Genomic DNA, 12,649 nt, shown 5'->3' with positions numbered 1-12,649 from the left:
TAATGACCAGACTTTAGCTCGGTAATGATCAGAAGTTAGCTCGTTAATGATCAGACTTTAGCTCGTTAATGATCAGAATTTAGCTCGTTAATGATCAGACTTTAGCTCGTTTATGATCAGAATTTAGCTCGTTAATAATCAGACTTTAGCTCGTTAATGATCAGAATTTGGCTCGTTAATAATCAGAATTTAGCTCGTTAGTGAACAGAATTTAGCTCGTTAATAATCAGACTTTAGCTCGTTAATGATCAGAATTTAGCGCGTTAATGATCAGAATTTATCTCGTTCATGATAAGAAGTTAGCTCCTTAATAACCAGAATTTGGTTCGTTGATGATCAAAATTTAGCTCGTTAATGATCAGACTTTAGCTCGTTAATGATCAAAATTTAGCTCGCTGATGATCAGACTTTAGCTCGTTAATAATCAGACTTTAGCTCGTTAATGATCAGACTTTAGCTCGTTAACGATCAGACTTTAGCTCGTTAATGATCAGATTTTAGCTCGTTAATGATCAGACTTTAGCTCGTTAACGATCAGACTTTAGCTCGTTAATGATCAGACGTTAGCTCGTTAATGATCAGAATTTAGCTCGTTAATGATTAGACAATAGCTCGTTAATGATCAGAATTTAGCTCGTTAATGATCAGACTTTAGCTCGTTAATGATCAGAATTTAGCTCGTTTATGATCAGACTTTAGCTCGTTAATGATCAGAATTTAGCTCGTTAATGATCAGAATTTAGCTCGTTAATGATCAGAATTTAGCTCGTTAATGATCAGACTTTAGCTCGTTAATGATCAGAATTTAGCTCGTTAATGATCAGAATTTAGACAGACTTTGACTTGGAAGCTTGTTCATGTAGGCAGACGTTTTTATGACGCTCGTCCATGTAATCAAAAACGCACTTTACCCCACTGTGCGTTTTTAATTGTCTGATCATTAACGCACACCTCGACCTGGTTAGTTTTGTTTGGTTTTAGAAGGGAGAAAAGGGTCTATGAGCAGAGAAGTTCGATAGAACATCGGGGTTAATTTATATTATTCCTCACAAGAATTAGGGTTAAAAATCAGGACACCAATCTAGGGGAATGTCGCTTCGGATCTATTGTGTTTCGCCCAATAATAATTTTACGCCCCCCCCCTCCCCGTTACAAATAATATGTTGCTATATAGCACTCTATTACGTAAAACAAATAGCGTGTGTTACTGGGGGGGGGGGGTAAAAATTATAAGCCCTCTAAGCTGGGAGGGGGGGGGGGGAGAAACAGATTAGATCCGTCGCTTCTCACTTCTTGTTCAGCAAAGAAGAGAGTTTTTCTCTCAGGAATTTCACACGACCCACAATTGGCTCATGAAGCGGCTTGATAAGCACAATGAGAAGAATTGAGTTGACGAATCCAAAGCTCATTTTCAGACACCTCAGTGGTCGTTCAATTTGAAACAAAGTCGCACTGACAGAGTGAGGCTTCCAAGAATTGTAGATGTCATCGTATAACCAGTGTTTATCGAATGTCGCATAGCCCTAAAACAATTTGTTCTTTCACGGGTCGAGGTGTCACCGCTAAAAAACGCTAAAAATAAGAGAATTCCGGTGAGTTCGAGTAAAAAAATGTAAGATTTGCGCTCAATGCGCTGAATGCGGTGAAAAGAAAATTTAAGCTGTGAAATTTTTCTTGCCGCTTAAGCGTTGGAAGAAAATTTTTCACCGCTACCAGAAGAATCCGGTGAAAAAAAAATTTTCACCGCTAAAAACGCAAACCTTACAAATATCTACCGCTATTTTCAGCGTTTCTCTTAAATTCACAGGAAACAACATTGAAGCAAGTGAAAGATGACGCAGTGGAAAGAGAAGTTGGTGACATGCGGGAGGTTAGTGGTTCGAACCCGTGTACGGCAGTTCCTTTTTAGTAAAAGATCCGGCGAATGCGGTGAAAAAAAAATGTTTTCAACTTCAAAATTTGCAATTCTTGCAAAAATTCACCGCTTTCACCGCAAGAAACGCTAACAGAGGCGCGCACTCTGCGGTGAAAAAGTTTTCTTTTCACCGCTATTCACCGCTAATCTTACATTATTTTCTGACAATACATCGACCCGGGTTCACATAAATGCTTTATTTTTTACCTGGGTCAAGGTGTTCTCAAAAAATAATGAAAGATTAACGGTGAATAGCGGTAAAAAAACTTTTCACCGAAAAGCACCCGCATCTTTTAGCGATTATTGCGATTATTGCGTTGAAAGCGGTCAATTTTTGCAAGAATTGCAGTTTTTAAAGGTGAGTTTTTTTCACCGCATTCGCCGCATCTCTCAGAGAAAAGAAACTGCCGTACACGGGTTCGAAGCACTCACCTCCTGAATGTCCCAAACTTCTTATTCCACTGCCCCACCAGTGACATACTTCAAGGATATTTCACGTGAAATTAAAAAAAGCGGTGAAAATTGCGGTAAATATTTTCAGGGTTTGCTATTTTAGCGGTTAATTTCTTTTCACCGCATTCTGCTGGTAGCGGTAGAATTTTCTTTCACCGCTAAAGTGGTGAACATTGAATTTAACCGCTTAACTTTTTTTCACCGCATTCATCGCATTGAGCGCAAATCTTACTTTTCTACTCAAATTCACCGCAAATGTTACATTTTATAGCAACTTTTAGCGTGACATCTCGACCAGGGTATCATAGCCGTGTGCTTTATAAAACAAAACTTGGCTAGCGTTCTAAGAGTTTTTTAAATGCCTCTTTTGGAGTCGATGAGAAAAAGAAGTCCTTTCTTTTCACGATTCCTCTATCAATTTTGACGATAGCACTCAGTTAAATAAAATGTCGAAAAAAGATAATTATATCGCGGAATAGGTCCAAATTTTTTTACGAATATTAACTGAACGCAAGCAATTGCGGTCTTTTGGAGCATGTAATAAGCCCAAAAAATATTGTCCAAATTTTGTTTGTAGTTATTTGAGTCCATACTCGCAGACTCATTTCATGTGAACATTTCTGTAAGTTAATTTACATCTAGAGTCCTTGAACCACTGATATTATCGAGAATCATGTTTCCACAACTAATGACCAATTGGGTTTTCTTTCATTTCACTAGTTAACAAAAGTAACAGTAGTATATGCTAAGTAAGGCTGTGGTTGGAAAAAAGTTAAAATCTATTTATGAGAATTAGGTATAAGATATTCTCTTCCAATTTCAAAGTTGTACCAAAGAAAAGAGCGAGAAAGATAGAGGTGTCAAACTATCTTAATTACGGCAGGAGAATTGCGCCCAAGTGTGATAATAAAGTTTTCCTTCCAAATCATTTTTTTCACTAGAGCTAATCTTATCTACTTATAAATTCTAATTGCAGAAGATTTCAGAGATTTCATTTATAAATAATGTCTCATTTTTGAAGAAATACAATAAGTTTTCTATATTTTATTATTTGATATTTAAAGTAGTTAATTAATTTTTAAAACATTTCATTGTTATTATTTTTTCCAATCGTGAGTTTTTTTAAACAGCTTTTTAGAATTTTTTCTGGAATTTGTTGTGGTTGCTTTTTTATTTAAAAAAAAACAAGTCTATTTACTGAAATAATGTTTTAAAAAATTAATTTTTTACATAACACACTGAACAAAAAAATATAATTTTCGTTATTTTTGTTTTTCAGTTTTACCTTTTTTTAAATATTGGGGAAAAAAGCTTTTTAAGAATTTGCCTGATTGGTTTGGTTTATTTATTTAGTGAAAAAAAAAATTTACAAAGTTTGCTAACAAGGTTTTCAAAAGTTTTTTTTCTGGAATTTGTCTGCTTTGAATTGTTTTTTGAAAAAAAATGCTGTTTGATTGAAGCCATGTCGTATTAAAAACTTCCATTAATTACAAAAGTCCGTCCAAAAAATATAACCGTTATTAATTTTTCAGCTTTCTAATTTTTTTTTCGTAAATAACTGTCGTTTTACACAGAAAACATTCAAAACGAAATTTCCTTTTCTTTTCTTAAAGCTGTCAACAAAAATTGTATATATCGGTAATTTCTCGTTTGATTAGTCGTTTTGGCAGTATTTGAAAAAAAACATCTTTTCAACCTCTTTTTTGGCTTAGTTCTTTTGAAAGATATTTTAAAAAATGTTTGAGTCTTTTTGCTGAAATAAAATTTGGAAAAAGAACCCTATGTCGGAAACTTCAAAAAAACATTGTTTTGATTTTTCCAGTTGTCAGTTTCTGAGGGAAAAAATCAGTTTCAAAAAGAGTGGTTTTTTATTAAAATACAATGCGTTTTCAAAAAATGTTTCATGAAAAGTTAATTTGGGTTTGCCTTATTCTTATTTGAAATTATTTTTTAGAATTTCGCACCGTGCTTGGTTTTTCCACTTCTGGCTTCAAAAAATGAATTGCACTCTTCTTCACAAAAGGCAATACTGTTTTTGTTAACCAAACACTCGTATCGAAAAATCTGATCTTTTACTTGATTTGGGCTGAGAAAACACTTCCGTCCATTTTGTGTTTTCTTTCAAGTAAACATAAGTTGTCTAGAAAAGGCGCATTTCTGCCAATTTTCTTTTATGTTTGGTTTCAACATCCTTGTGAGGTTTGAATTATAGGCTCTCAATGCAAAACTTTTACAGATATAACAATATCGAGCGACAACAGCATTGAGCTTACCTTTGTGGTCGGTGGAACTGAAATAACCAGAAAATCACAGATTACCTGTTTGATGATTCTAAAAAATGAAAATGTTGCCTAGAAATGTTAAACTCCACCTAGCCGAAGAAAATTTCAACAATACATTACTTTATCTCCTGTATTTTTTCAAGCCATTGAAAGAGTCCTCAAAAAACAGGGATTTGATCCATTGAAAAGCAGCAATTCTTGATTTTTGATGGTAGACGATATTGGCTCCAAACTTGCTCTACCCGAATTTCAAGACCCTAATTTTTCTTCAATCCTGTAATTTTCAATTGACACTGATATATAATAAACAAACATCTAAGCAAAATGCCTCACTGCAATTGTTCTCCAATATAGATTGATAAAGACATTAGCTCACTTGTGTTCGACGCTGAATTGACCATAACGCGGCGTTACTATTTATAGAAAATTTATCTACGACATCAAGTGATGCTGGTTAAAACGAAGTTACATAGAAATTACGTCGTGATAAACACTTTGCTCTCATTGGTCAACAAAGTCTATTAAAAAATTCTTACTGGTTACGAACAAGGTTACTTTTGGAAAATAATCGTTCATTTTTTTTCTTGCATGCAAATTTTAGTTGCTCTCAATTTCTCCCCAACTTTTCTCATAATCACATTCAATGAAAATTTTTCCTCAGTTCTTTTTGAGTCACGAATACCACTGTTTGGTCTAGACCAACAACCAGAAAACCATATGCATTTGCTTTCCGCAAGAAAAATTTCATTAAAACCAGACTTTTTCTTGTTCGCAGTTCGATGACCACGTGAAAGTCTTGTTTTCGTTATTTAAAGAAATCTACAAGAAAACTCCCAACACCAAACCGAAATTAAATGAGTATTGGGAAAAGGAGCAGCTGTTTGACCTTGCAGGGATAGAGTAACCTGAGTGCTCCATTAGCATCCCAGATCAACCAATAAAAACAAAGTCAATTTGGACCAACATGGAGTGATTTCCCAGAAAAACTGAATGTGATTATATCCAGCATCATTTGATAGTGATGTTGGGTTAATGAAGTTTTTCATTGAAAAAACGCTTGAGAGTTTGAACGAACAAAAAAACGAAAATTTGACAATTAAAACATTTTTGTTCCAGCAAATTCGATAAGTTCCGATAGATTAATATGACTGTTGGACTAATATTCATGTGTCACCAGAGCAGTTCTCATTATGATCCGAGCCGATGTTAACTTACAATCGAGCTCTCCACACGTAGAACGCAAAGTGTTGGCGCCATTACTGAGCAGAAGCAGGAGCCAACAGAACAACAAAAAGGATTAAATTTAAAAACATAAAAGTCATGAAAACGAAAAATCCTAAATCTGAAAAAATTCAGAAGCTGGGACTGAAAATTTGTCCACGCTTTTTGTGAAAGAAAACCTGAAGCCGCCAAAGATAAAAGAGCATGGTAGGTTGACCTCCGAGCTATACAAAGATTTAACGAAAGCTATTACATTATACCCAGTTGTGTAGCTATGAATTCTCACACGCATTATTCTTCAATTTCCAATTATCGAATAAATTTTTTATATGTTAATTTTGTAAAATTTGGTGATATTTTGCAAAGTTGTCAGTTGTTTTTTGTGGTCAAATGCCGTTTGATGACGCGCAAACAGTGTATCCAATTGTACCTGGAAACCTTCTTTCTTTGTGTCATCGAATGCATTTTGAGTAAGTACAGGTTTTTATTCAGAACCGCTAGAATCTCTAATGGAGAGCAGTTGGTTAGCAGATTGACTTTAATTTGATTCTTAACCAACTTTTTTTGTGAGTTAAAATTCTTTGAGATCTTGAAACCCGCAAAGTTTATAAGGTTATATGAGCTTTCTCACAAAAAGTAAGCAATAAAACGATCATTTGACTAAAGCCCTGCATTTTGTCAATTGGAATTAGTGACGAATCGAGCGGGTGTAAAACTCGAGAACCATGCTGTGACTATTGTTTTTGTTGGATTCTTTGAGCAGCCGCAACGTTCGGTCCGCCGACCCGGATTTAAACAACGTAGCGAACAGCATCAAATCTTTTATAGGAACAAAAGATTCGAAGCGATGGCCTGCAAAAGTCTGAATCGACACTGGAAACCAAATGATTCGAAGGCAAGTGGTCAACTCAAGACAGTACGGAACGCGCAAAATGACCTATTCAAAATGTTATTGGACACCACACCATTTTAGAAGGCTGCCTGACGCAAAACATAGTTGTGTCAGCAGTAGAAGATGATAGATTTTTCTGTATTTATGAGGAGACAACATCAGGGATTATAGTAAAATCCAAAATAATTTGAAAAATTTGATGCTGACGCCAGCCAATCATTGAGGAAAAAGTAAAGTTTTGCGTTACATGCAAGGTGCAGAGGCAATGGTGCGCAAGATGCTTGCATTCAAGAATTTTCAAGCTTCAGTGATTGTGGGAGCTATTTTTGAAACTGTTCAAGCACAAGGGGCGTTCTATAATTTGTTGCAACCAACCGTCTCTGATGACTTTCACAATCAATAGTGAAAAGCTATCAAAACAGACCGTAATTAGAAATGAGGGAAAGGCTTCGATTTGAGAGCAAGAACCTAATAAGGTTTCTTCACAAATCGGCAACCAATGGGCGTAGAGGAAGATTCCAATGTTGCAAGATTAATCTCGTCCGACCAGTCTGAATCCGAACAAATTGAACTTAAAAAAATGGTCGCTAAGCAAGAAGTAGAGCATTAACTGAGAGAGCCTCAAATTGAGCTACATAATGATCGAGAAAATTTGACACCTTTTCTACAACAGCTAGAGCAAGAGCTGCGACTGCAACAGCTAGAGAATGAACAGTGATTGCAACAGCATCAGGAAGACAAATTACATCAGCAGCAGCAATAAGAGCTGTAATCACTTCTGCAACTACGAGAATCAAAACATGACAACGAACGGAAAAAGGAGGAAGCAGAGGAACAGTAGCAACAGATCTCGACTGAATTGAAAGAACGAAGCTCACAGAAGTCGGGATCTGCTCTTGAAGCAAAAAGATTTTTATCCCGAAGGAACTAATCCATTAAAGAAATTTGTGTATATTGAAATTACCGCTCAATCGACTACAGTCTCCAAAAATGAACCTAGCCGCTTCAAACATTATCAATCAGGAAAAGCGACACAAGCTCTTCAGTTCCTAGCAAAGAGCATCTACAGGGCTCAAGCCAGTTGCACGACATTCGCCAGCTTCGATGATGGACTGAGAAATCGAAGGAGGCCAGAAACTTCAAAGACAAGCAGATCAACAGAAAGTGTTCTCTAAACAGAAAATTTATCTGCTATACTATCCCGGTGCAACGAATCTGACTCTTCTCACTAAAAATTTGGGTTTTCTTGAACTTCCGACTTTTCTTGACAGGAAACTTTTCAAAGATTGCCATTCCGGAGATTTCCAGTATAAATATTTTTTTTTTCAAATGTTTTTTTCCGTATTTCTTGATTTGAAGTTCCTGAAATTTGTACATATGTTTTTTTCTTAATTCCTGATGAAGATCAATTTTCAAATTTGATTCCCTTTTTCTTTGTAAGAAACTTGCGTATAACCTTCAAGTACAGTTTTCTCTCACGCGAAAAGAGTCGTGCATGCAAACAGTTTTGTTTAATTCAACAGTTTTCTATCTCTGATGTGTTCCTGAAGGTTATGTTGATATTGTTTATTAAAGAAAACAAAAGATCGTGACTTGAATTGCGTAATTGTCGCTTTTAGTTATTAGCAGCAAAACCTACTGGTGTACATTAGTTGCCACTGTAAGTGGTTTACTTAGACAAACGATTGTAATCTGCAATTTATAGCTAATGAGCGGCATTTTCCAGGAAAGCAGGCAGGTAGCCAGGCAGTCAGGCAGGCAGGGAGCGAGTAGCCAAAGTGAATCCCCTTTATATCCGTATTTCTTGCTAGGAATTCCTTCTTTAACCCAGTTAAATTCCGTTTTTTCTAACCCGGAATCCCGTTTTCATTCTTGTTCTTGCACCTATTTCCTATTAGAGTTCTAAAGTTTCCTAACCTTCCTAAAGGTAAGGGCATGAACTTGAAAATACCTACCACAACCTGGTAAAAGCCCCAATGAGATTCCGGATAGTTTTTCCAAGTCCGGATCATTACCAAGTCAGAAATGAGATAATATCTGGAATCATTGCACCGGCGAAAAACTAAGAAATCTGCAGTCCAGTTTAGTTGTTCGAGCAAATAAAGCAATATAACTAGGGGTTTCAGATCCAAATCCTACTATTATGCTAGGGATACACTCTGCAATAACTATTGTAGGTCAGATTTAGTATTCAAAACCCTGCTCAAGAAATATACACTCACCCTAGAGTGAGGCAAGAAAGTCCTTACAGCATAGTCGATTTGCAAATTTGAAAACAAATTCGTTTAACAGGTTAAATCAAATTGCATACGCAACCGGCCTAGAATCAAAAACAGGACTGATATCTAAATGAAAAACCAAATTCTCCCTCCAAGAAATCAGTGGATGCTGTGTATCCTCAAAATCGTTTATTGTGGAGAAGTGAAAATAAAACGAATGTCTTCAAAAATCGATTATTCAAAACAATTGGTAGCAATGAAGAACTCGTCCTTCGATAAGAAATAATTTTCATTGGCGCGATAAGCCAAAAATGATCTTTGTTGCTTGTTGCTTCAGTTGCTGAAAACTCAAGCGCACCAAAGAGATTGGAAAGTGCTCTTCAAGGACATTCAAGAAGCTTCTTGCGCCTGTGAAAAACTTCAATTGAATAAAAACAATTAAACGACAAGATTTCCAGAATTTCCGATTGCGCTACACCTATTTGAGAACAATCCACCCATTCAAGGTATGCATCTATAGAAGATGACACAACAAACTTTTCCGTAGCAAATTGTCAAAGAAGTAAGCCGCAGAAGGTCTCATAACGAGGTTGTCAGACGCTACAACGGCATCAGCAACCAATATTCCAGAGGGAGGGCTCCCATTTTTGCAGCTTAAACCGATGACCAGAGAAAAAGGCTAGCAATGTGTAACTCTTGATCCTCAATCATCATTGATCCCATTGATCCTCAGTTGTGTCAAAGATCCATGTATCGCAAGTTGTACAAACTAAAAAACACACAGATCGTTTTTCTAGCTCAATGAGAATGGACCTTTGGCCAAATTATATTTCTATGTTTATGAGAAACGGAAGCTGAATGAACAGTTTGTAGATCTGCAGGAATTAGAAATACGTTACCACATTTTAAAAAATTGCTGAGTCAAAACTGCAACCTGATTGAAGTTCAAGTCATCGTGGAGACTGAGGAGACATAGCTGAGCCGTGCGAAGTCAGACCAAAAAAAGATGGGTCTTATAAGGCACCCTACTCGCAAAGCGGCGATTTTTTCTACAACAGCGACTTCGGTAGCAGATGTCAAATTACCGAGCCAATTGAATGAGCTGTGGGATATTGAGTCCTATGCTCAATTGAGCAACTGCGATTGCATCGGTCAATCGATTTTCGAGAAGACAAAATCGAAAAGATTTGCCCGATCACCCTCTGATCAACCGCATAAGCCTGAAAAAGTGTGAAGGTTGCGAGGCAGCAGCAAAGTATGATGGCATCAACTACAAATTTCTATCGGGACGAGACCTGTTTCAGCCTCTGATCGAAATAAAAATTTTGTTTCCAAGAATAACAAAAGAGGCATCATCATCAGCCGACATAAAAGCAATGTTTGTGATACCTGCTGCCACAACCAACGAGAGCCGATGTTTAAAACTCCTTCCGCGAGACGATTCTTAGAAGAGAAGAGAAAAGTATGAGAACACGAATTTTTTGGGGCAAAAAACTTGCCGAATTGTTCGAATTAAGTTTTGAACCAAATGATGAAAGTTATTGCAGTTAACGACAAAAATGTCGCTTCAAAATTTTCCACTGTCCACTGACATTAAGAAATTCCTCAATTGAGTAAAAAAGCCCTCAGTAGGTCATTTAAATCTATGAGAAAATTAGGAAAATCCTCGGCAAGGGTGGATTCAAACTGCCAAAATTGATGACAAACGAAAAAGTCAAATAAGATATCCAACAGATCTACAAAAATTATGAAAAACTTCAAAGCCGAACCTCGATTTGTGATCTAAAATGGAAGATGGGTTTAGATTCTTCGCCTGTCAAGTAACAGATCAAATTTTTGCAGCAAACATCAAAGAATTGTATTATTTTTCTTCTCGAACCATTTCGGATGTGTTTACCCTTCACAAAACAACTCCAATTTCTACTTCAGAGGTTAGCCCTACAAATTGCCCATTGAGTAGCGCTCTGAACCATGACAAAAAAGTACGATGTCAATAAACCGAGTGTAAATCAAATATATGCACAAACTTGAGAATGCACATCTCCATAGATGCGTCAGAGGAAACGATGTGCGTCGTGGCATGTCTGAAGATCAGACAAGGTTAAAACTGACCTATTTAATACGGACAATTTTGTGTAGCGCCCATTAAACACAAGATGACCTCGATATTATAACTCAAAGACACAGTTTACGGATTTGCCTCAGAAAGTAGACATTGGAAAAATGTGGTGTCAAAGTTGATAAAATCTATCGTTGGATAGATTCGTCACCAAACTTGGATAGGTTCATCATTAAAATTTTCGGAAACACACTCGAAACTGGAATGCCAGAGCTTAGATGAATCTGGCAGACACTAGACCAAGTTGTATGAAACTGAATACTTCATTCTCCTTATAATTCAACTTCCCTTTTTTATGCGAAAGGTTACAGTGATCCCAAAAAGTCCTCAAAAATGACTCAAGAATATGTCGACTTGATTTGTAAAAGTTGGAGTTGCGAACATTTTCCTCAATTGAATCAAAACCGATAGTGGTCCAAAGAAACCTTTCACAATCTGTAAGATGATAAACAACGATCTGAATGGAAAACAGGACGAAAAATTCTAGTTTTCTTCTAGCGACGATGGCATCAAGCGATAAAAATGGCACATGCATATTTCGACATACCAGTGCTGAAACTGGCGCTAGTATCCAATGGCACTTCTTGGATAGAAAAGCATTAAAGATTACAGTGCAAAATTTTGATTTTGACGTCGGTAAATTAGGAAGGGTATTGTTACTTTATACCATTTTAAAATTAAAAATGAATTTTTATTTCTTGGGACATATAACGGGTCTCAAATACGGTTGTTTCCGGAAGATCTCACTACGACTTCACTTAATCAATGTATAAATTTATAAAAGTGCTAAAGTGCGCAAACAAAGTCAGTTGCATTTCAATTACAAATCATCTGTCACGCACCTGAGTATGTACTATATATTAACAACCAAGAGCAATCTCCATAGACAATGTGTCAACGCGATTGATCTCAAATTTTTTATTTTCTTTTTCAAGTGTTAATTAATTTCTCCACTTCTTTTCACTTTGAACCTTCTTTTTGCCGGAAATTGTGCCTGTCCAACAATTTGCCATTATTTCAAAATGCTATTCAAGAATGCTATTTGTTTCATAATCTCGGAGTCTAAAATTTCTGTCAACCAATGACGGCATTCTGATGTTTTTGATCGTACATCGGGATCTGAGAAAACCGTTTTCATCATTGATAAGCTACCAATACAAATGTTTCTACCTTCCTTCGGTCGAAATGTAAGTTAATAGACGCTTCCAGTCATTTTATCATGCAATGATGCCGTAAAGTGCATATATAGTATTCTTTTAGATCTCAGATTATACTTGATCGATAGCTTAACGGCAAATGAGTCCAAATAAATACTTATGTTCAATAGCTTATTAGAAATTCATCTCAAACCAAAAAAATGTCAAAAAATTGCGACTGTTGGTGGACATTAAAATCTAAGGTTTGTCTCACATAAAAATAAAACGAAAACTCTCCCTAAAACCAAACTGAACGTAATACCAAGCCGCAGACCACTCAATTTTTTTTCTATAAACCACCCAGAGATGTACAACAATTTGACTTAAATGCATGACATCTAGATTTTAGAAC

General features: G+C 36.2%; 1 protein-coding gene across 1 annotated transcript in view; it reads right to left on the bottom strand.

The window, feature by feature from the left end:
* Positions 1 to 1,269: 1,269 nt before the first annotated feature.
* The window catches only part of LOC142345552 (uncharacterized), a 29,118-nt gene continuing 17,738 nt past the window's right edge, over positions 1,270 to 12,649 (bottom strand). The window contains exon 2 of the mRNA XM_075397640.1: positions 1,270 to 1,523. Coding sequence (XP_075253755.1) covers positions 1,287 to 1,523 — 237 coding nt within the window. The 3' untranslated portion in view covers positions 1,270 to 1,286. The remainder of the gene's footprint in view (positions 1,524 to 12,649) is intronic.

Source organism: Convolutriloba macropyga, chromosome 9, assembly GCF_964194025.1.
Source record: "Convolutriloba macropyga chromosome 9, txConMacr16.3, whole genome shotgun sequence".
Taxonomy (NCBI): Eukaryota; Metazoa; Xenacoelomorpha; order Acoela; family Convolutidae; genus Convolutriloba; species Convolutriloba macropyga.
Note: the sequence above shows the minus strand (reverse complement) of the source record. Positions and strands in the feature narration are given on the sequence as shown.